Here is a 24,159-nt window from a genome sequence, read left to right as displayed (position 1 = left end):
AAAAAGCTGTGTGTGCTGTGCACGCGCATAGTAAGTGAAACTTCTTTGACTTTTGTCACAGAAATTGACTTATAACGCGCGTGCTCGGCACACGTGTCAGTCAGTGTATGTGTCAGTCAGTGAGTATGTATGTGTGTCGGTCAGAGAGTATGTATGTGTGTTTGTTTGTGTGTGTGTGTCGGTCAGTGTGTGCATGTGTGTCAGTCAGTGTGTGCATGTGTGTCAGTCAGTGTGTGCATGTGTGTCAGGCAGTGTGTGCATGTGTGTCAGTCAGTGTGTGCATGTGTGTCAGTCAGTGTGTGCATGTGTGTCAGTCAGTGTGTCAGTCAGTGTGTGAGTGTGTGTGAGTGAGTGTGTCAGTCAATGTGTGTGTGTGTGTGTGTGTGTGTGTGTGTGTGTGTGTGTGTGTGTGTGTGTGTGTGTGTGTGTGTGTGTGTGTGTGTCAGTCAATGTGTGTGTGTATGTGTGTGTGTCAGTCAATGTGTGTGTGTGTCAGTCAATGTGTGTTTGTGTGTGTCAGTGTATGTCTCTCTCTCTCTGTGTCGGTCAGTGAGTGTATGTGTCAGTCAGTGTGCGTGTGTATGTGTCAGTCAGTGTGCGTGTGTATGTGTCAGTCAGTGTGCGTGTGTATGTGTGTCAGTCAGTGTGCGTGTGTACGTGTGTCAGTCAGTGTGTGTGTGTGTGTGTATGTCAATGTGTGTGTGTGTGTGTGTATCAGTCAGTGTGTGTGTATCAGTCAGTGTGTGTGTGTCAGTCAGTGTGTGTGTGTCAGTCAGTGTGTGTGTGTGTGTGTCAGTCAGTGTGTGTGTGTGTGTGTCAGTCAGTTTGTGTGTGTGTGTCAGTCAGTGTGTGTGTTTGTGTCAGTCAGTGTGTGTGTGTCAGTCAGTGTGTGTGTGTGTGTGTCAGTCAGTCAGTCAGTGTGTATATGTGTGTGTGTGTGTGTGTGTCAGTCAGTGTGTGTATGTGTGTTAGTGTATCTGTGTCTCTCTTTCTGTGTCCTGCCCCCTCCCTCCTGACTCCCCCCACCCCAGGCAGAGCTGCGGACCCGCGGCGGCTCTGTCTGAGACTCTCCTCCCCCCCCCAAAAAAATGCAGGCAGAGCTGCGGACCCGCGGCGGCTCTGTCTGAGACTCTCCTCCCCCCCCCCAAAAAACGCAGGCAGAGCTGCGGACCCGCGGCGGCTCTGTCTGAGTCTCTCCTCCCCCTCACCCCCACCCCCAGCGAGACGGGGCGCGCAGGGTGCCCGGCGTATGTGAGGGGCAGATACCCTGATTGAGAGCCCCCCTCGGCAGTGCTGCGTTGCACTCAAACCCCTGCTTCCCGCGTTACCGGAGCAGCCCCCCCCCCCGTGCTGTGCTGTCCTCGTTCAATCGCGTGGATCGGGGAGGGATGGGGACAGCTGCATCTCCACTCTCGGCGCCGCTTCCGCTTCAGCCTCCGACGCTGCTACGAGGGGTGGGCGACTCTGCGCATGCGCTGCCTCGCATCAACGGATGCAGATAGCTTCCTGGCCTGCGGGACCCGGCGGTCAAATCTGCGCATGCGCCTCAACCTCCCATGTCTGTGTGGACGTGTGGGGGGAATGGCGGCTCTCCTCCTCCGGCCCCGGCGGCGCTCAGTCAGCGGGACACATGGAAGGGGAAGCGTAGTTAGGGAGGAGAGAGGCTGAACAGCCGGAGGACTTGCGGGGCTTCCGCCATCTAACTACACCCACACCCGCAGCACCGGAAGCTCTGCGCCAGCCATATTTGTACACCCATGGCAGCGGGTGCGTGAGGGGAACGGTGGCCGTTAGAAGCGGCGCCGGCGGCGATGGCATGTGGGGGGGAGGGATGGGGGAGCCGTGACGTCACTTCCGTTTCACATTTGTCCCCCATCTGTCCCGTTTTACTCTATCAGAATAGGTGCCACTAAAGAAGTTTCACTTCAAAAATAAATTTGGTTCAGGTACATACATCATGATCCTTTTGTTTTCTCATCTTTACCACCAGGTCACATTTGGGCTTTTTTCATATCTGCCTAGACAATGGGTAACGACTTATTACTAGCTATATGGTAAAATATTTAAGCACCAGTGTTCAAATAATTTCACCTTATTCCTTGTCCATAGTTTCCAATACTTCAGAAGATTTTGTCTGCTGAGCAAGTTAGTTTATTCTTATAACATTACTTACAAATGGAAGATCAATGATGAAAATGTGCTCTGAGATGGTAATGATAGTTCAGAGAAACCTTTTCTCAAATTGCAACTTTTAAGTTCCTTGCAGAGATTGAAGGCCGCGGCCAGGGGGAGCGTACTCACGACTGTGCACGTAACGGCACGCACCTTTAGCTGCAGATTTGAGGCCTGGGTAGTCGCGACTGGGAGGCGTCATCACGGAGCTGTTCACCCTCATTGCTCACACCCAGCCATCGCACCGCAGAATCAAATGTATTTGATTCTTGGCACGCACGGTCTATGGCTGCGATCAGTCTTAAGCATTTTCATCGCAGTCACTCACCCTGGCCACAGCATTGAGAGCAGATCAAGATACAACCGTATTTATTGATAATTAACTCCGTCCCCTTTCTCCCTGTGGTTCCTAAAAGAACTTTACTCATGTTAAATTAGGCCTGAAAGGCAATCTCAAAGCCAACATCGGTTAGGTTTAATGCATAAACTGCCATTCATCTCTTGGCTGCTTTTGAATGCTAAACCTTACAACTTATTCTCATTCATACATTCATACATTTTAATATCAACAGATTTCTAAGAAACAGTTTATCACAAATTAATAGTTCTCTCTGCAGACCAAAGCTCCACTTTTGGCAGTATAAAAGTGGTAGGACACATCAGCATTGTCACCTCCTGGTTGTAAGCCCCAAGAAATAGCTTGGCACTTTACAAAAATGATAATATTCTAATTCCATAGACAATATATTTCAACATACTTCTACAAAACTGTCATTTTTTGTAATTATTGCCTATTGATGCTTTAAGCATCAAAACAGGTACTAATATTTACCAATTCAAATAAGTAGCAGCAATAATTTGAGAGAATTACTTTGGACCAACTTGCAGTGGTTATCCAGAGCAGGGTTCTTCACATAAAACCCACTCGTATTTAGCTTGGCCCATGATGGGAATGGGCATGAAAAAAGGTGCCAAACTGGGCAGGTGTACCTATTTGAAAAAGTAGCAGTATATCAATGGATAAAGGACTTCAGGCCACCTATTTCAGTGGTCAGCCAGAATGTGATCCCTATGTAAAAGCCAAAAACAAAACGGTATGGGCAACAAAAAACAGGTGGCTTACATGCAAGGTATGCAGTCTATTCAAATTGGTAACTATAAGCACCCATATCCAGTTTGCCACCTGTTTAACACAAAGCAGCAAGACGAACATTTTTTTTTTTAAATACAAATCAGTTGTTTATGCACATACCAAGTGTGCTTTATTCATGCAATGAACCCTCTTGTATGGATAACCACTGAAATAGGTGGCTCAAATGAATGTCAACCGTGAAACACTACAGCTACTTGCAAATTGTTAAAAATAAGCACCAGTGCCCAGTTTTGTTGCCAATACTGTTTTGGTAAAAGGGGAGTGTTTACACATGGGTCACTTGTGTATAGCCAGTGAAATAGGTGTCCAAAGTAATTTAACCCTTGAAATACATAACTTAAATTGGTATAGATTGGGCATCAACGTGTGAAAATGGTCAAATAACCATTGGGTCAGGATAAATAAAATGTATTTATATGTACGGAACTCACCTGTGGCAAAAAAAATAGACGGTCTAGTATTAACCCTTGTAAGATATTCAGACAGGCGGAAAAAAAACCCAACCAAATTCAACCTTTTAGGATTTGACAGTGAATCCAAATGTTTATCTGCTCCATATAACTTGTGTGCTACTTTGTGACACTCGGCATATATTAGATTATCAGCTGCAGCACCAGTGCCTCCACTGCACGCACGCACGCCTGCAGACGATTCCCCAGTCTGCAGTGTGAAAGAGGCGGCGTGGTGGGGAGTGACCGGGGTGCGACAATGACATCACCTGGCAGGTTCACTCTCATTGGCTGAACAGCCAGTGGCGTGGCCTGGCACTCTGTTGCAAGTCTATTGAGCTTGGCTCTCATGTGCAGCCTTCTCACAAGATGGTAGTAGGGTAAAGGCAATAACAGGATTTGTGGAATCTATGGGGTCCTCTGGACGCAGACAGGATACAACTCAGGCTCAGAAGTCAGGTGTAAAGGTGCATGAAAAATTAAAGAGAAACCTCCATGGTGCAGGTCAATGGTACAAAAGGTAACTTTATGGAAATGCTAAAAATGCGCACTTTAAAAATGTAAAATAAACATTAAAGTGCGCATTTTTTGCATTTCCATAAAGTTACCTTTTGTACCATCGACCTGCACCATGGAGATCTCTTTATTTTTCCATGCACCTTTAAACCTGACTTCTGAGCCTGCGTTGTATCCTGTCTGCGTCCAGAGGACCCCAGATTCCACTTATCCTGTTATTGCCTTTACCCTACTACCATCTGGTGAGTAGGCTGCACATAAGAGCCAAGTTCAAATACACGCTTCAACATTGAATCTGACTGTCTGCACTTAGTTTGTGTTTTTTCTGTTTTTTTACCCACATGCTCCCCCTGGGTTGTGAGAATTTGTATCGATCATCTGGGACCAGTCAAGACAGTCCCTTCCAGAGGGTTTGAGCAGGGGGTTACAACCTTTATTTTTTAGTTCATGGTTGCACAATTTTAGTCACTTTAATTTAAGTCACAACACTATTATGTGTGTAATATTCTCTCAATTATTAGTGAGCACTAGTATTTTAATAGCGCCTGTTTTTTCACCATCACTTTGTCGCAAGTCTATTGAGAGCAGGAGAAACTCAGCACAGCAGCCCCGGCCCCATTAAGGTGGAGGGCTCTTGTCCCTGCAGTGTCCGCCACAGCGGGCACTGCAGTAGCCAGCGGGGACCTGGCCTAATGCAGTGCATGACCAGTCTACGTGCAAAATGTTTAACGCAAAACCAAGCATTAGTAAAATTTCTACTCAAGAGCTATTGCTTTGAACACCGATGTCTGCAGTTTAAGTACTGTTTAGACACTAGATCGACCTTGATAAATTTTCAGTCATTGTCAAGGATTAAAAACAAAAACAAGACTTTTTTTAAATAATGTTTATTGATTGCTGGGCAGCATGAAGTTTGCTGAACTTGACAAATGAAACATTTTGGAAGCAAAATGCTGAAAACAAATGCTTTATATACAGCCAGCAAAGAGCTTGTCAACACACAAGGTTTAGCAAGTAAAGGGATTGATCTCATGATCTACTGCTCATATAGACAAACATTGGCAACTAAATGAATTTACTTCCAAGAGGGGAAAAAAAAAAAAAAAAAAAAACAATTTGGACAGCTTAATTACACAACTATACATTTAGGACTGACAAGCTAAAAGTATTTATCAAAATAAATACAATTAGTTTAATAATCTCCTGTCCTTGGTGGTCCACAGAAAAAAGTCTCATTTACCTTCACAGCCCTCCTGCCTCTACCTACCCTCACAGCATACTTACCCCAGAGAGTTAGCAAGTATGGTTTTAAAAAAATATCAGGAAACAAAAATACAGTTCAGTCTCTGCTCTCAGCAGACCTAGATCTCGACCGAGTCCTAGGGCGTTCAACAGATGCAGGCGATTTGGATGGACTTGAGGAACCACGTTTCTGGGTCTTTTCCGGCACAGGAGACCTACTAGCAGACCTGGATTTGCTACGGTTACTGCGAGGGCTACGACTGCGGCTACGAGAGCGGCTGTACGACTTCCGGCTTCGGGAGCGGGACCTGCTCCGAGACCTGGAGGAGCTCCTGCTGCGAGAGCGGGACCTGCTCCGTGACCTACTAAAATTGGGGAAACTAGTGTGAAACAAGGTACACCTGATTACACCATGCCTTACAGGCTCTTCAACTTGCAGCCTACGGGCCAAAATTTGGCACACAAGGAACCTTGTTGGAGTGGCTTTTAGACAGTCTGGCCCTGCAGATGTAATTGTAAATAAGGGCAGCTTAACAGCAATGTGATGCAATAGGATAGGTTATAAATGCTTATGCCCGGTCAGTTTAAGTTGTTTACCTCTGCCCTTTTTACGGTAATGTCTTGATACAGTCGTACTTTTTTGAATTGCCAATGATGCATTTAAGTCCATTAAAAAGAAGAGTGCCGTTCCACATACCTATGTCTTTTGCTGCCTTCAACCAGTTTGATTTTCCTTCCATTGATCTCTTTCCCAGACAGTTTCTCAATAGCATTTTTTAAATCACTGTACGATGCAAATTCAACAACCCTAGAAAGAACATGAGGTCAATAAGCTGATAAACAATCCATATGCGCACGAGATATTAACAGTTTCAGACCAAAATGTCAAACTAATTTTTATTTATAAAATATTTTTCCAGGAAGCACTACATTGAGTTACCCACAGTTCTTAAAAAAAACACAATGGCTACTGGCCGTTGGAGTTCTAGGATGACAATGTATGACATTTAAGTCTTATTTTGCCTGTCCTTATTACAGATCCTGTATAAACCAATTATACATTTTATATCCCCAGTTGCAGCTAGTACATTAATAAAAAATAATGTAAGCATGTTTATGCTGGGCTACTAATGAAATAAGTACATTGCTGTACGCCTACACAAAAGTAAAATTTTATTACAGAACCCAACTGGGCAGGTGATCTCTTCACATGACCAGTCTAGACAAAAAAATCCTTATGCTGTCTTGTAGCAAAACATTAATAAAAAAATTTTTTTTAAATCTTGTTCCTGTAGAATACTTAACTGCTGTTTCACTTACCCTTCATTAAGCTTTGGTCTATGTGCATCAGCAAAGGTAACTTCTCCAGCTTGTCTCATGAAATCTTTCAAATCCTAGCATAAGATCAGATTTAGTTAGCCAAAGCAAAAGAACATGAATGTGAGAAAAAAAACACAGGGTGTTAGGTAAGGTGCGGACATTGTTACTTTACTATTCATTAAACTTCAGAATAGCAAAAACTACAGATGGGCACGAAATAAGTGAAAAGGTATACTGTCAAGCAAAATGCTAGGTTTAGGTTTATTTTTACAATATATATATATAAAAAAAAAAAACACATATAGGCTACTCTAAAATTGTTATACTAAAATTAGTATCAAAATACTTTATTAAAAGTTTTTTTAAATAAGCCATTTATTTGGTGCCCCATATTGTCATTAAAAATATAGTTTACTTTACCTTTAATTACAACTCCCTAGGCTAGTCAAGCAGCAAACTGCATTAAGCGATTGGAGATACCGTCACGACAAGCCCGACTGGCTCTTCGCCACCCACTTGAGGGCTACCCAATTGATGGATGCCTTAATCGCACGACCCTCCCTATTAGAAGACCATGGATGATGGCCGACATTTTCTATTCTTGTGCAGTTACCAAGGACCACTTTACTGCGACCAGGATTCCAACGACCACCTAATTGCGTATCTTTCAACTCTGCGACCACGACCTCATTCGGACGCTTTACAGGAGGAACCGCTCTCAATTTAAGGACCAGATTTCGTTAACTCTCAGGGGGATTCGCTGCAACCTGGCACTTTAAGGAAGTGCTCCGATATGTCTAGACCAGCAACGGATCTAGGTGGCCAACTGGCACTGTAGGAGCTGACTGGCAAATTCAACCTGGCCCAACCAAAAGTGACCAAGACAGAGCGATAACCAACACGCGCTCCTCATCACAAGGCCAACGACACACAGATAGGCTGGCAAATAAAGGGTTTAATATTTGGTTAAAATTATGAGAAACAAAAGAAAAACCCATAACCCACACAGTTATGTCTATGTATATCCCATTTAACCATAAGATTATTAACCATATCAATATGTATGTGAAAAGCACATAAGCCATAAAAAAACAACACCCCATATAAGTAGCAATTCAACAAACCTGCCAGCTGACTCTGGAGGATAGATTTTCCACTATAAGACGATTCTCAGTCCTTATGGGTGGGACACTGAGGAGGAAACAAAAACAAAAAAAACCAGACTGTCAAATCTGCTTTCCCTGCTGCTGAAACATTTATAACTAAAAAGACAAGTGTAATATTTCAGCTTTGATGTAAAAAGGTGTAAATGAGCTACCCTTTGTCTAGTAAACTAGGGGAGCGCAAACTTCCCCCCGCTGCCGAAGACAAGCTAAGGGAAGTTGCAGGGGCCCCTGTAACAACCACAACCCCCTGGAATAAAGCACTGCACTGTTAATGCAACTACAGAATAAAGACTGTATTCCATGCAGTTTTAAATATTGTATTATAATGGAAAAATGTTAAGCTACCGTCAAGCAATATCCTACATGGTTTTTTATTAAATAAATCAGTTTTGTACTAGGAGAAAATACTTGTAGCATAAAAAGACATGTATTATAAAATAACAAGCATTTTTGTTCCTATAGCAACCATTTCCAAAGCGACATCCACATCCCCTTCTGAAAAAAAATCTTTTTTTGATCCCTGCCCTCTATAGCAGTTAACCAATTAAATACAATGTCTGCCTGGCCACATTATCTTCCTCACAGAACTTTGGCTGTCAGTGCAGATCACCCAAGATGCATTTAGCGAACCCCGAGACGAATCTTCAGCGATCGATTGCAGGAGAACACTTAAAAACGTGGCTAATCCCTTGTCAGTGCGTAGATTATATTGATGCACATATTGAATGAGAAGGGAAAAAAAATTTGCGGCTGAATTGCTGCTTTAAATCTAACTATACAATGCCTTTTGTTTCCGTCAGTATTGTATGTAAAATAAGTTATTTATGACATAACTACCTGTTAAGATCAATATTTTCCCAAAGAGAAATATATGATGATTACCTTCTATCATTACGTGGTCGGCGACTGCTGAAACGATCAGAATATCTTCCTCCTCCTCCACCCCCCCTGCCCATTCCCCTTCCTCCTCCGCCGCCACCACCACCACCACCTCTGGAGCGAGCTCGGGCATGTTCAATCGTAACTCTGAATTCAAACAGAACAAAATGTTATTTGCCATATGTATCCAAAACATAGTATGCAAGTACAACCTATAAGAGTAGAATTGTCACCTTTCACTACAAAGCTCTTTGCCATCCAGCTCATAGACGGCATCATCTGCATCTCTTGGATCTTCAAATTCCTGTATGGATGAAAAAGTAATGGGGCTTGATAAAATATATATTATACAATTCCCAGAACCACAGTTCTGATTTAACATATACACCAACCCTACAATACAGGATTGTTTTCTTCGGTAAAATTTCCAGTTAAAGGTTTTTTTTTTTTTTAAAGCAATAGTAAATCACAACGCAAAAATCCACTCACCACAAATCCAAACCCTCTCTTCAAGTCAATATCTCGGATTCGACCATAGCCTTTGAAAAATCGTTCAACGTCTTTCTCCCTGGCAGCTGGGTTCAGCCGCCCAATGAACACACGACAGCCACTCATTGCGTCTGATGAACGTCTACATTGAGGAACCAGAAGCATACATCTTATAAAATGTGTTTAAATGAAAAGGTAATATGCATAAGTGAAACCTGGTTTTGCACTGCAGCTGCATATGCAGAAGCTATGTCAGTCAATATGCAGGGAGAGAAGGAACAAGACGCCCTTTCTCCGCCCATAAAACTGCATCAAATATACATTTGGCCACATGGGGCTCTTTATTTTATGTTGCATAATAACCAACAATCATTAACCAATGCGCTGCCCCGTGTGGCAAGGAACGGTGTTACAGCCTCGTGTACACAGCATTATATAAATCCCCAGCATTATACACCCCCACCTACTCCCAGTGGGAGTCTCCCACATTTACAGTAATCATCCGCATTACAAACTGCCCAAAGCACTAAAAGAATGCGTCCGTTTAACCCCAAATGAAAATACATAAATACACATACAGCACACATATGTACGCATTAAAAAAAATGCTTCCTAAATCAAAATATTCGAGCAAACATCGCTTGTTAAACCGTCTGACTAATACACTGAAAGCACATTCACTTCTTAGCAGCGCACAAACAATGGATGCTCGTCTCATTATACGGCCATTACTTCAAACGATGCATGTTGTAAGAGAAATGCACATTGTACCCTGTATATTTCACCCTTTTACAGACGCGATGAGACTGGGGGAGATTGGGCTGGAATTAAAATGGCGGCCACGAAAACCTCAAATAAATACAATATAGACTAACGTGTATTCCCTCGGATTGGGTTACTTTATAAATCACCGCTGCGGTGCAGTTCGTTTTGTGCACAATCTAAGTGATATTATCCGTAAAATTGATAACCCCAAATGTATAGTACTTTCTAATACAGCGTAATGGGTGACGCACAATATAAGAGGGGTTAATCTAAACAGGAGCTGCTTAATATGAATGTGCTATAGCACGGCGGTTACTCGAACAGCACACCCAGGAGTACCCCGATATGTACTGAAACACCCCGGAGGCTACACTATATAGCAGCGATGTAAGCGCTGAGACCGACACTCGATGCGGATCCCCACAAAATGGCGCCGCCGCCTCACACGAAGGCTTTTGGCCTGCACACAGTGCGGATCCCCACAAAATGGCGCCGCCGCCTCCTCACACGGAGGCTTGCTCCCTCACACGAAGGCTTGCGCTCCCTCGTAAACATCTCACCGTTTCTGGCTACGCATTAACGCTTACATTAAACACAAATAATTTCTTTCCAGACACGGCCATGTAAACCTCGCAGCAAACACATATCGCGCTATTATTCAGCTTATCTTACATCATTCGCACTACTATTCATCTTATCTCATAATAACATTGGTATTACAGTAGGTCTTATGAATGTATTTACTCTGAAGTTCTTTCCTCGTCGTCGAAACGCATGGTCCACGGTCCAGTAATACCAACCTACCTTCCCCTCTCAGCTTCGCACACCGAATGACGCACTCGCAACTCAGCAGCCGCACAAAATGGAGACTGCTTGGGCGGGGCCTCTCTGTGAGGGCGTGCCTACATCACGTGACTATGAAGACACCGCCTCTTCCTCGTGATATTCTGTCCTCTGATCACAAAATGGCGGTTACAGAGCCAGTTCTATATTGTGTGCGGCCGTGTGCGCGCGCGCGTGCCTGTATGAACGCGCGTGCACGTAACGCACGCTTTTTGTGTGTATGCTGTGCGCGAGTGAGGTACTGTACAGTATGTATGTGTATGTACATGTGTATGTATATGTATATGTGTGTGTGTGTTTAAATAAGTTTCGAACTAAATACTTTACTAATTTTTTGAATAACATTGCACATACATACAAACACATATACATAACTTTCAGCGGCGGTATCAGCGCAAATTCTTTCTTTTCTTCACCCTCTCCCCTGTTGGCCGGTTCCACGTTCAATGCCGTGTGCGCGCGACACCATTATAGAAAGGCTGACTAACCTCAGCCAACTAAAACTGCCGCGTGCGTGCACGGTGTAGCGCGCGCACGCAGTATTGAACCGGCCTCACTCGGGAACTAACTACATCTCCTGTGTCTGTTTCACCGAAACTTATTTTAAAGCAGAGTACATACCACATGTATATGGCTCACATATCATACAACGCACACTTGCCACCTGGTATTTAGCAGGCAAAATGTTTTGTTTTACTTCAAATATAAATCAATAATAATGTAGCTATGGGAAATGTGGCGGCTACTGTGTGTGTGGTGCGTTACCTGTGGCTCGCAGGAGGCCTGAACCTCCGCTGCTGGGAGCCTGTGGTGTACCTGATCCGTATGGTGACAGCGCCTCCACCTGTGAGGGATCCTGACACCGCCTGATAACCCCTTCAAAGGACCCAATGCAATAAGATCACACACTTGTACAACTAGATATATCATTAACCCACATCCAAAGGTTGTACATCTTTTTAGAAAGGAAAGGTATACAGGGATATACCAAATAAGTAAACATGGGAAGGATGTTGATCCAGGGATTAATCCGATTGCCAATTCTTGGAGTCAGGAAGGAATTTATTTTTCCCCTTAATGGGGTTTTTTGTTTGCCTTCCTCTGAATCAATAAGCCGTTGTAAGAGGATCATATAAAGTATGTTTCATATAAACGATTTTGTGTCTGGAAAAGGCTCTATTTTAAAATTACTTTATAATGTAGTCCGCCCAATAAAAACACCCAACAAATATGAAAATTTGTTTTATTCCAACAGTTCCTTTGAAAAGTGCAATAATAATTTAAAAAAAATACACTACGAATACTGATTTTGTTAAGGGATAGTTGCGATCAGGGCTAATTTATAAGGCAGTTTTTCTAGAGTCACAACAGTGGCCATTTTTGATTAACACAAAAATAATAATTGTTGCATGTTTTCACCAAAATAAACAGCACTGCTGCATTTTATTATGGTTTATAGCAGGATCCCTCCCCGGTTCCCCCAGTCCCTCGCTTACCTTCGCTATAGTGGGGGAAATTGCAGGGAGTTGTGGAGAGGCGACAGTGTCGCTGGAGGTTCCCGGCGGTACCGTGTGCAGGGCGCCGCCATGTTGAGGTTGTGCACGCATGCGCAGTGAGATCGTGCATGCGCGAGAGGCGGCCATTAGAGGAACAGGGCTACGCGGGGACTACAGGTCCCATAATACATAGTGGCAAATAGTCGGGTGCCACAGATAGGCCAATAGGGCTGCGAGGATCCCCCTGCTTGAGAAAGGATCCATTTTGCGTGCTGGAGACCACGCCACTCAGAGCTGGGACAAAGTTAGGGTAGGTTGTGTAGGTGCAGAGCATCTGTGACCCCTGCACTAGGCCAGAGACTCCCTAGGCCCCAGCTAGGCCCCGACTCACTGTGATAGCTTGTGGCTGCTGCAGGGACTCCCATAGATAGAGACCCTGCCCTGTAGCTCAAGAGTGAGGGAATAGCCGGGACGCGGCTGCGACCTGGCACATGGCGATCCGGGGCCGGATCATCATACATACAGAGACATTCTTCATGGTGGAACCGTCCACACGAGACAAACCCAACGTAGAGGCAGGGGCTTTACGGATGACATCGCTGGATCCGTTGATCCTACCTTACAGTATCAGCGCAACCAGGTATTGGAGCACCCGGCAGGTACCTCACCTCAACAAGTGCACCAACTGTACACACGCTAGTGGGGGAGCGCTGTTTCACACACTTGGGTGGGAATTGCTACTTGGGGACACCAGGGTGGTTGGATGCCCAAGGGCCTCAGGACGTTGAGGGACTATCTCACCCGTGTGAGTGGACTTCACGGGAAAGGGGTATGTAGTAAAACTGTTACTCTTAGCCACGTGTGTTTTATTGCATGGGTTCCTGTAATGGGGTTATGCCACATAGTAGGATCCTGTACAGGTGGAGGCGCTACCGATTGACAACTCAGGCACATCCCAGGCTCCTAGCAGCGGAGGCTCAGGCCTCCTGTGAGCCGCAGGTAACGCACCACATACATAGTAGTAGCCATATCTCCCAGGGGGTGGGGGTGGCAGGTTTATAGGATAAGGGAAACAATGTAAAGGGAATTTGTGCAAAAAACCAACAGATTTTTGGACAATCTAAGTAGAATGAAGACATCATCACCTTGTTTTCGCCATAAGGAATTGTTTTGTTTGCCTGTGTACAACCATTAACTCTGCAGACTCTGCTTCTTCTGTGTGTGTGTGTGTGTATTAAGAAAAACTAGGTGATAATTGGAAAGCTGTCTTTATGTAATGTGCTGAATTCATGTGAATGCACACCACCGAAATGATGTAACAGAAATTTGCATAGAGATTACATTCTGACATCCCATCCACCCACTGAGAGCCTGCATTGTAAATTCAGTATCAGTTTCCTTGTATCAGATTTAACTGCTTGCTTTAGAAATAAAACTTCCCTGTAAAATACATTTTATTTGTTCTTTTTTTTATCGCTGTTGTTTATGCCCAATTGTGCTGCACTGTTGGTACCTTATACGGAGTTGATAAAAATGTAGCAGTTTTGTATTGGTGTACAACAACTATCAACTATCATCACATGTATTAATTAAAATAATAATTAAGTATGATAAATACAGAAAAAGATTGTCAGAATTATTTAATTAAAATTACACTTTCAGCATAAAAATATCTCAAATTGTATTCATTTTAGACAATTGCTTGTTTTAGTGAATTGTTAAAATATCAGATGAACAATAACAGCAGATCTTTTGCAAGAGTGTGTTGTGAATAATTGATCTAATCACATAGTAGATTACACAAAATTACACTTAATAAATAGGTTACAATGCAACTATTTCTACATATACAATTACGAAACAAAGTCACGGAAAAAAAGATGATTGCCTCTTCAGGAGAATAATGAAGCCAATTTTGAATTATGTTGTATTTTAAATCCTGTGGCAAAGTGTTAACATGGCAACCTATGTTGATTATTCTAATGTGTTTTACCCCATGAGACAGCACAATCTGTTTTCGATGCAGATTTCAAAATTATCCTAAACTTTTCTGATAAGGCTTATAAGTCCAATAATATCACAAAGTATGGAAAGTCTTGGGAGTCATTTAATTTTGTTTTGGGGTTTACTATACAGAGGTTGAAACAGACAACAATATTGTACAGTGTGGTGGAAAAAAAATAAGCAGTGTTAACTGTATTCAGACATGCTGTACATCCATAGAAAGCTCTTTTTGAGTAGTTTTCATGGAAATTGTCAAAATGTAGCATTTCTAAACTTCTGACCCTGGAATTTTATGAATTTTTTTTTCGTCTCCACTCTCTCATCATCGGGATGTGTCTATCCAATCCCCCCCCCCTTCCAGAAGTCTTATAACTTACTTCAGAGCTTCCAATTGAAAATAAATACTTATATTCTACATAGGCCAAAAAATGCAACTGACTTCATTGCGGTGTCCACTTCCAACTGAAATTCTTTAATATCGTCTGAATTCGTACTTGCAGTGGTAGTCTCTGTACATTTCTGGCTTATCTACTCTTATTTAGTAGCTCTCCAGAAATCATAATGCATTACACTTGGAAAAAAAGTACTTTAATATAGACACAAGATGAAAATGCCTCTCAGTATAACGGAATAGTAAAAACTTTGTTTTTTTTTGTTATGATGCATAGACATACAAAGACTAGAAAATGTCACTGTCCAAGTATTTGCATCTTTTATGAAGAGCAGCCATGGATGTAATTGATACAATGCCTGTATTTTTTAAATGTGCAAAGGCAGTATCAATAACATCCAGGTATCTGTTTTCTGTAAAACTAGACTTTGAAGATCAACATCAGTGACGGTTGGTCACATGATCACCAAATGAAAGGTCTTAAAGGACCGTCTTGGAAAGATATTGTTCTGATCCGAGCAGAGAGCTGTAATGGCTCACATAGCTAAATCATTCTATGACCTGCACGCCACAAACTTAGAGGGAGAAAAGGTAGATTTCAATGTATTTCGGGGAAGGGTGGTCTTGATAGAGAATGTTGCTTCCCTTTGAGATACTACTGTCAGGGATTTCACCCAGCTTAACGAGCTGCAGGGCAAGTATCCTCGGAGGCTGGTGGTGCTGGGGTTTCCCTGCAATCAGTTCGGCTACCAAGTAAGTGGTCTTTATAATTAATTCTGTAACACGGTGCCATTAGAATGCTTCAGCAAAGTGCACAGCCCCTATAATACTGTGCAACAAGTGGTCCATGCACAGACATTTTAGCTATAGAGTGATCGGATTGGTTTAGATATTTATCATTGATACATTGAACCTATGACTAACTCGGCAGTAAAAATAGCTCTTTTTGAATATTCCATTTCCCCACAACTCATATATTTTTTATGTACTTTTTTTTTTTTAATATCCCTACTTCCCCCTGCTGACTGTTCCCCTCTCTGCGCCCCTCCCCCCCCCCCCCTGCTTACCTTGGCTCCGGTGTCTGGGCGTCATGATGCCATGGCGATGCGTCTCCAGAAGCCACCTGAGCCAAGGTGAGTGCAGTTTACAGATGCCTTCAACGCTTCCCCAGCACTTCATTTGTATTTTTTTTCCAAACATTTTTATTAGGCACTTATACATCACATAACAAACATTTCAAAATGACGTTATCCTAATACAGAATTTTTTTGTTTTTTCATTTTGTTGACAGGTGAGGAAAAGGGAGGGGGTGGGGGGAAGGGCACTGAGTAAACACACAGAGAGTGTGATGGACCCCGGCACTTAATTTAAGTGCCTTCGGGAAGCTTGCGTGGCCTCTGTAAACCCTGCGGCCCCGCAGACAATCTCGCGCCTCCCCTGGGGGGCACGCCCCCGAGTTTGCGCACCGCTGGTCTAACCAACCAAGTTTTCACATAGACTGCTGTTCTATTCCTCTAAACCAGTGTTTTTCAACAGAGGTTTTTAGGAACCCCCGGGTTCCTCGGCATCCTTAAAGGGTTCCCTAACATTTTCAATTGTACCAAATACAGAAGAATTTACAATGCATCTGATCTCAGACGTGTTATTAGAGAGGGTTGGGGTTCCTTAAAATGCATCTGATCTCAGACGCGCTATTAGAGAGGGTTGGGGTGCCTTACAATGTATCTTATCTTAGAAGCGCTATTAGAGAGAGTTGGGGTTCCTTGCAATGCATCTGATCTCAGACGCGCTATTAGAGAGAGTTGGGGTTCCTTGCAATGCATCTGATCTCAGACGCGCTATTAGAGAGAGTTGGGGTTCCCCAGAATTTCACAATATAATTATAGGGTTCCTTAACCACATAAAGGTTGAACACCACTGCTCTAAACCAATGTTTTGTTGTATTCCTCTAAACAAGTGTTTTTCAACAGGGGTTCCTAGGAACCATTGGGTTCCCCCGCAATTCCTAAAGGTTCCTTGCAATTTTTAGGACATTTGAAAGATGTACCAAATACAGAATGCATGTGATCTCAGACGCGCTATTAGAGAGGGTCGGGGTTCCTTACAATGTATCTGATCTCAGACGCGCTATTAGAGAGGGTCGGGGTTCCTTACAATGTATCTGATCTCAGACGCGCTATTAGAGAGGGTCGGGGTTCCTTACAATGTATCTGATCTCAGACGCGCTATTAGAGAGGGTCGGGGTTCCTTACAATGTATCTGATCTCAGACGCGCTATTAGAGAGGGTTGGGGTTCCTCAGAATTTCACAACACAACACATTTTCACATAGGATTCAAAAACAAAAAAAAGTTTAAAACACTGGTCTAGACTTTAATCTTTCTTTCTTCCTGTTTTAAACTGTCACTCGTTTACAATTATTTATTTATAAAACATTTTACCAGGAAGTAATACATTAACAGTTATCTCTCGTTTTCAAGTATGTCCTGGGCATAGAGTTAAGATAACAAATAATACATGGTTACATAAGTGAACAGGGTATACATTATATACAAGACATTGCATGCACAGTTAGAGATAATATATATTATAGGCGTATGTAACAGTTACAGACCAGATTAAAATGTGAGACAGCTTTAGTTTTGAAAGAATTTAGACTGGTGGCGGCTGTGAGAGTCTCTGGTAGGTTGTTCCAGTTTTGGGGTGCGCGGTAAGAGAAGGAGGAGCGGGCGGATACTTTGCTGAACCTTGGAACCATGAACAGTCTTTTGGAGTCAGATCTCATATGATAAGTGCTGCATGTGGTAGGGGTGAGGAGCTTGTTCAGATAGACAAATTCCAGCTTTATAATAGTAGGAAATGTTCTTCAAAAGAAAAGTATCTAAGTAACTCTATACAATGTAACATTTCACAACAAACACCCAGTTTGTGTTGAGTGGAATTTCTAACAGTTATAATTTCATGTGTGACTTCTTAATATTGAAATGCAGCTAACATGATTTGACAAGACTTAATCTTGATTTTAAAAAAAATATCCGAGAAGTGTTTTGGAGGCCAGGGAGCTGAGAGAATATATTATTTACATTTACACTGAACAGTACAATCCTGAGGCACTGGCTGCGTTTCAGACTTCATTATTCTACAGTGTGATATCTTATTTTGTGAAACACTTTATTAAGAAAAATGTAAGCCTGGTATATCAGCAGTTACTAACCTTATTGTGTTTTGTAGCACTGAATTAAAAGAACACAACTTCCCATACCATCAATTCATGTTGTGTCAGAATATCTATAATCACATTTCTGTCTATATTCACTCTGTTCTGCTAGTTTTAGTTAATTACGACAATTCCATTATAAAAATACCTATAGGGAAAAACGAAGAGAAAAAAGGAGCACTACATCCAGAGTGTAAATAAATTACAGAGATAGCGTTCCCATGGTAGAGAAAATGCTGGTTTTTAATGGATCATAAAAAAGACAGACATGGGCACAGAGCCCACATCTACGCGTTTCGAGCTACACGCCCTTTATCAAGGTGAATAACATATACTTACCAGAGTGTTGTTAAATACTGAGTCTGCGCGCTGTAGTCACCAATCCCCTCCACTTCCTGGTGTGTCGAATGACGCGGGGTGTGTGACGTCAGCGCGCTAGCATCGACATACAAACTAAAAAAACGCTATATCTGTAATTTGTTAACACTCTGGATGTAGTGCTCTGCTTTTCTCTTCGTTTTTTCCTGTTGCCAACGTCAGGCGGAGGCACACCCCAGGACAAGCAGGCGTCACCACCAGGACAACGCATATTCACACGAGTTCATGGCAATTGCCCTATCTGCTTTATCTGCTATTATGACCCATTTATCTTAGATGTGTACCTAGTCTGGACACTAGAAAGTGTTGAATCCGGATCTGCAGTGATCAGTGGGATTTTCCAGTTATTACATCTTTATTGGGACTTTCATATGCATTTCTATTAAGCTACCGGAGGGGTATTCCATTGAAGATGTTTGTGTACTTATGAAGTTATTATCAACAGACCTGCCCAGTTTTTTAGAGCACCACGCAGTGTTTTTTCCATCTAAAAATACCTGCAGTGAATATTGTGTTCATTTTCTGTTTGACTCGCCAATAGTTATCAGCCTCAGAACGTGTCTCGTGTGTACCACTTTGTAAGACCTAGACTGCAGTACCACCAATAGAACTAACACAACATGTTACCCCTCTTACATCTATGTGTATGCTGCATTACATTGTAGATTCTTCATGGATCAAAATAGATGTTTTTTGCAGTCTGCTGATCCTGCCCCAGCTGAATAATACTGTATCAATTACTGTAGCAATTTATAGAAAATAAGGGACAAGATGTATTGTTTGGTAAATAGCCTGGTTGGAGCTGGTTTGAAAATGCAAAGCAAACCTCTCTAGTTGCTCCACTGTAAGTCTAGGGTAGTTAGACTAACTTAGAAAACAATGAAAAGGAACAAAAGCAGACATCTACTGTACAACTGTTCTGTAGTACTGTTAGTACTGTAAATGGCCCACAAGTGTCTGTGGTTATCCCAGCTGCAGGATGGGGCTAACAGCAGTTTCTTGTAATTACTTCATATTGTTTACTTTTTCCTATAGCAGCTGGTTTGTTAGGCCTCGGCCATGTTACTTGCTTGCTGGCGGAAGCGCGCTGAGGCGCGCTCCCGTTCAGCACTGAGCCCCTACAGCCGCAATTAGAGCGGCTTTAGTAGGGGCTCACCTGTGCTTCCGCGCGCTTGAGGAAGCGCAGGTCTTAGGGGAATTTAAAATTCCCCCGCTTGCCGGCGAGACAGGCCGGTCACATGAGCGGTTCGCCCAATGACGCGCCCGCCCCCTGAAGGCCCGCTGACGGCGCGTGCGGTAAGCAACTGCAAGGCCAGGGAAAGCACCCGCTTTCCCTGAGCCTCAGCGCGCCTCAGCGAGCAAGCAGGGAGCATGGACTCAGCCTAAGGCCTCGGTCCCGCTGCGCTCGTTGGCGCGGGCGGCGGGTCGCGAGTTCCCCACCAGCAGGGGAATCCTCGCGAGCCGGTCCCGGTCCCCCCTGGCTGCACAGAGCACTACACGCTGTAGCGCGTCAGCCGCTGGAGACACCAGAGAATGGTGTTTTCTAGCTTTGACGCGTGACGTGTGTGGCTGTGAGCCAATGGGGAGGGGAGGCTGCGGGAGGAGGAGAGGCTTCGGGGAGCGGGGAGGAGTGTGGAGTGAAAGCAGGTGAGTGCCTTTCTCTGTGTGTGTGTCTGAGTGCGTGCCTGTCTGTGTGTGTATGTGTCTGAGTGCGTGAGTGCCTGTCTGTGTGTGTGTGTGCCCGAGTGCCTGCCTCTGTCTGTGTGTGTGTAAGTGCGTGAGTGCCTGCCTGTGTGTGCGCGCGTGTGTGTGTGTATGAGTGCGTGAGTGCCTGCCTGCCTGTGTGTGTGTGTGCGCGTGTGTGCGTGTATGAATGAGTGCCTGCGTGTGTGTGTTTAAACTTACCTTCCAGCTCCAGCCCGAGTCCGTGGAGGGAGGGAGGGGGGGGGGAGAGTAGCGGGTCCCTCCGCTCAAGCCACGCCCCCCCTCCCTGTCAAACCTCCCACCTCCCGCCCACCTCCCGATCAAACCTCCCACCTCCCGCCCACCTCCCGATCAAACCTCCCACCTCCCGCCCACCTCCAGCTCCGGCTCCCGCTCCCTACAGACCGCAGATCGCGGTCTGTGTATCTCAGCGCACCGCCTGTCAGCAGCGCAGGTGCGCTGACTCTGGGAGCGGGGCCTTAGCCTTAGGCTTAAAGCAGCACTCCACACAAAGATTTACATTGTTTTACTTACTTTACGAAATTCCATTCTTGCTTTTCCCAACTGAGTTTTTATTTTGAAAAACTGATGCTTTGATCTGGAGATATGAGTTTGAACTATTACGTGTCTGTGAGGTTAAAAGGGAGTTCTCCCCAAAGCTCAGTGCATAAAGGTTACCATAGGAGAAGCTGGAGATTAACCCTTTCAGGGCCCTAATGATACACCTGGTACATCATAGGCTAGGTAACTTATGGGGAAATGCTCTTTTTCCAGGGGTTGAGCAGGCGCACGATTAGCAAAACCAAATAATACATTTAAAAAGTATTCAATTACATTCACAGCTTCATTAGTTTGGAATATTAAAATCCGAAGTGACAGTGGCTTTCCTTTTAATATGGCTCCAAACAACTTCAACCAGTTAAGACTGAAAAGTATAAACCTGATATGGAAACATGGACGATACTAACTTGTTTCTGTAATCACTGAAGGTGGCAACTCCTGCTGATGTATTGTTGTGTTGGGTTCTTACTTCAACCTTCCCAACACAAACAACAAAGACTGGAATCCTTAATAAGCCCTTTTATACTTTTCTTTTTGATTCACAGGAAAATTGTAAGAACGAAGAGATTCTGAATTCCCTAAAGTATGTTCGACCAGGTCGCAACTTCGAACCCAGTTTCAACCTGTTCCAGAAATGCGAAGTTAATGGAAAATGCACTCACCCAGTCTTTGCGTACTTGAAGGACAAGCTACCTACCCCTGATGACGAGCCGGCAGCCCTTATCACCGACCCCAGGTACCTGGTGTGGAGTCCTGTACAACGTTCTGACCTTTCCTGGAACTTTGAGAAGTTTCTTATCGGCCCCGAAGGAGAACCATTCAAGCGCTACAGCAGAAATTTCCACACTATCAACATCGAACCCGACATCCAGAGACTCCTCAAACTTGCCAAATAATGTCACATAAATTGTCTGATTAATAAAAGATACATTGATTTAGTAATAAAGGTTTAGATTATAGAAACCTCGGCCCAAACAAACACCTTAGACAATATGGGATACGGCCCTAAGGGGCTTATTCATGAAAGTGTGATACCGCACGAAAACTTCTATTCAAGTCACTGGGCATTCCCATGTCGCAGCGGCTGCCGGTCGGCATTGTCACACTTTAATGAATAACTCTGAGGCTCAAACACTATTTAGGGAATTTCAGCACTAGAGATTTTCAGTGGTAATCAAACTTATCTTCAGGAAACTCCAAATTCTCAAGTTTTTAGTACTGCCCAATGAATAAAAACACGTTTTAGTTTTTATATTTATTTATAAACTGTTTTACCGGGAAGTAATACATTGAGAGTTACCTCTCGTCATCAAGTATGTCCTGGGCAAGTAATATACCATGAATCATGTACGCAATACAAGGTTCTCTGAGTATTAGGTTCAGAATCACTGATTGTCTTATTCTATTTACTACAGACATTGATTTGAAATGAGTATGAGTCAAGGGAATTCAATAAAAAATCAATGGTGTCATAAAAATCAATTGAGATCTAACAAATGGTTTACATTTTAACTCATTCACCCCCAGTGTAACTTGCACTTCTACTATGTGGTACACATAGTTGCGTGTAGATGAAGAGCTACTGTATATCTATTTGTGGAGGAACATCTGTATCATGTACAGAGCAAGGTGTTCAGATGATAGACCTGTACTAGATGACCGCATTCTTTTAAACCATATTGGAAGGATGCAAGAGTGCTGTATCAGGGTGTTGTCTGGACACTGCTGTACTTTCCATGTTTTAAGTCAAATAAAAAAAGCTCATGTTATTATTCGTCTTCTGTGATATACGGCAAAGATAAGAATAAAAAGGAGGCTTGTGTGAGTAGAAACATGTCATCAAGGATGTAAGGGGAATCCTTATATGATTAAAAAAGGCAAGTCTGTGGATAGATAAAAAAAAAACCTTGAGTGTATCCACGCATCTCATACAGGTTCCGCAAAATCTTTCACCAGTCTCTTAAAGTACAGCGTTTTCACTAATACAATTCTTTGAATGAAAATGCGGTGGGAAGCAGACATTTAACCCCCTGTGTGATGAGATCCACATACTCTCACTGTCCCCTGGCAGAATCCTCGCCAATGTGCTATGAACATGTGACTGTTGATGGACATGATTGCAGCCAATGATTGTGGAAGAGGTGGGACTAAGAGGGAGAGGAGCCTTTAAAAAGGGGGGCGGCCATGATGAGATGAGATCTGCGCGAGCCTGAGTGTTTTCAAGTTTGGTCGAGGATTGCAGAGTGTGCACGGGGCAGCAGGAGTAGCGGGTTACAGCCAGGAGGTGCTCGAGAGTTCGAGCACCGTCGGAGGGGACCCTCAATGGCTACAAAGCACAGCGGCACCAAAGCACCCATTTCGCAGTACAGGCCTGCAACAGTTAGTACACAATGAGCTCCCACAGTGTGCCGGCCCCATCACAAAGCCAATATACCCAGGATTGGGTGTCTAATACAAAACTGACACTATTTACACCTGTGCAGCATTATTGGTCATTGTGTTATACTTATATACTGTATGTAGTGATCCTCTGCTGAGGGTCATAGTTTGCCTGAGTTATTATGGGTACAGTAAACCTGTTATTTCACCCGTATACGTCTATTTTTCTCTGCCGTCTTACCATAGGCCATGTGTGGCCCATTAAGTTATCAATATAGACTCAGGCACCTGTCTGTGTATGTGTGTGTCTGTCTATCTGTGTGTGAGTGTATGTGGGTGTCTCAGTGTGTGTATCTCTGTGTGTGTGTGTGTGTGTACCTGTGTGTCTGTCTATCTGTGTCTTGTCTGTATATCTGTGTGTCTCAGTGTCTGTCTTTCTGTCTCTCCCATTATCACCCAGCATACAGCACTTCCACTGCAGCAAGGGATTCTGGGAAATGACATGCAAATGAGCACACAGTGTCACTTTTTGCCTCAAAAACCATTTTTAACATGGTTCCCTATAGGCTTAAGCTTGCTGCATGGTCACAGCTTTGAGCACAGCCAGGGTTAAGGTGCATACCCAGAAAACCACCCACAGACAGCTGTTTCAACCTTGATGGGTCTCATCAGTGTGGGGTTGATTTTAACTGGATATGCATAAGAGGCTATGGGATAGGCTATACCATAATACTGAGTTAAGTTATGGTGAGTAAAAAAAGTGACAAAAACCCTCCTGTGTCTGTGGGTGGTTTTCTGGGTATGCACCTTAACCCTGGCTGTGCTCAAAGCTGTGACCATGCAGCAAGCTTAAGCCTATAGGGAACCATGTTAAAAATGGTTTTTGAGGCAAAAAGTGACACTGTGTGCTCATTTGCATGTCATTTCCCAGAATCCCTTGCTGCAGTGGAAGTGCTGTATGCTGGGTGATAATGGGGAAAGGCGGGGTTGCAGACCTGCCTAAGACATGCAGATGAGCATACAGTTGTATTTGCAT

At 43.6% G+C, this 24,159-nt stretch overlaps 2 protein-coding genes across 3 annotated transcripts; one reads left to right on the top strand and one right to left on the bottom strand.

Moving 5' to 3' along the window:
- Positions 1 to 5,241: 5,241 nt before the first annotated feature.
- On the bottom strand, positions 5,242 to 11,095 carry SRSF5 (serine and arginine rich splicing factor 5). Of its 2 annotated transcripts, none has more exons than XM_075614185.1 (8): positions 10,956 to 11,095; positions 9,387 to 9,528; positions 9,131 to 9,201; positions 8,901 to 9,044; positions 7,977 to 8,043; positions 6,853 to 6,926; positions 6,230 to 6,340; positions 5,242 to 5,897 (listed from the first exon to the last, which is right to left on the bottom strand). In XM_075614185.1, the coding sequence occupies exons 2-8, from the start codon at positions 9,510 to 9,512 to the stop codon at positions 5,630 to 5,632; spliced, it is 861 nt and encodes a 286-aa protein (XP_075470300.1). In that variant the 5' UTR covers positions 9,513 to 9,528; positions 10,956 to 11,095; the 3' UTR covers positions 5,242 to 5,629. The 2 variants fall into 2 exon arrangements, with proteins under 2 accessions (XP_075470300.1, XP_075470299.1); XM_075614184.1 differs by having other exon boundaries at positions 10,896 to 11,053.
- Positions 11,096 to 15,369: 4,274 nt separating this feature from the next.
- Positions 15,370 to 22,504, top strand: GPX2 (glutathione peroxidase 2). Its single transcript, XM_075614183.1, has 2 exons — positions 15,370 to 15,638; positions 21,290 to 22,504. Exons 1-2 carry the CDS (start codon positions 15,417 to 15,419, stop codon positions 21,638 to 21,640), a joined length of 573 nt encoding a protein of 190 aa, XP_075470298.1. The 5' UTR covers positions 15,370 to 15,416; the 3' UTR covers positions 21,641 to 22,504.
- The last annotated feature ends 1,655 nt before the right edge of the window (positions 22,505 to 24,159 follow it).

The sequence above is a fragment of the Ascaphus truei genome, chromosome 9 (assembly GCF_040206685.1).
Source record: "Ascaphus truei isolate aAscTru1 chromosome 9, aAscTru1.hap1, whole genome shotgun sequence".
NCBI classification, from domain to species: domain Eukaryota; kingdom Metazoa; phylum Chordata; class Amphibia; order Anura; family Ascaphidae; genus Ascaphus; species Ascaphus truei.
The sequence above is the reverse complement of the archived record's forward strand: the minus strand, read 5'-3'. Positions and strand labels throughout refer to the sequence as shown.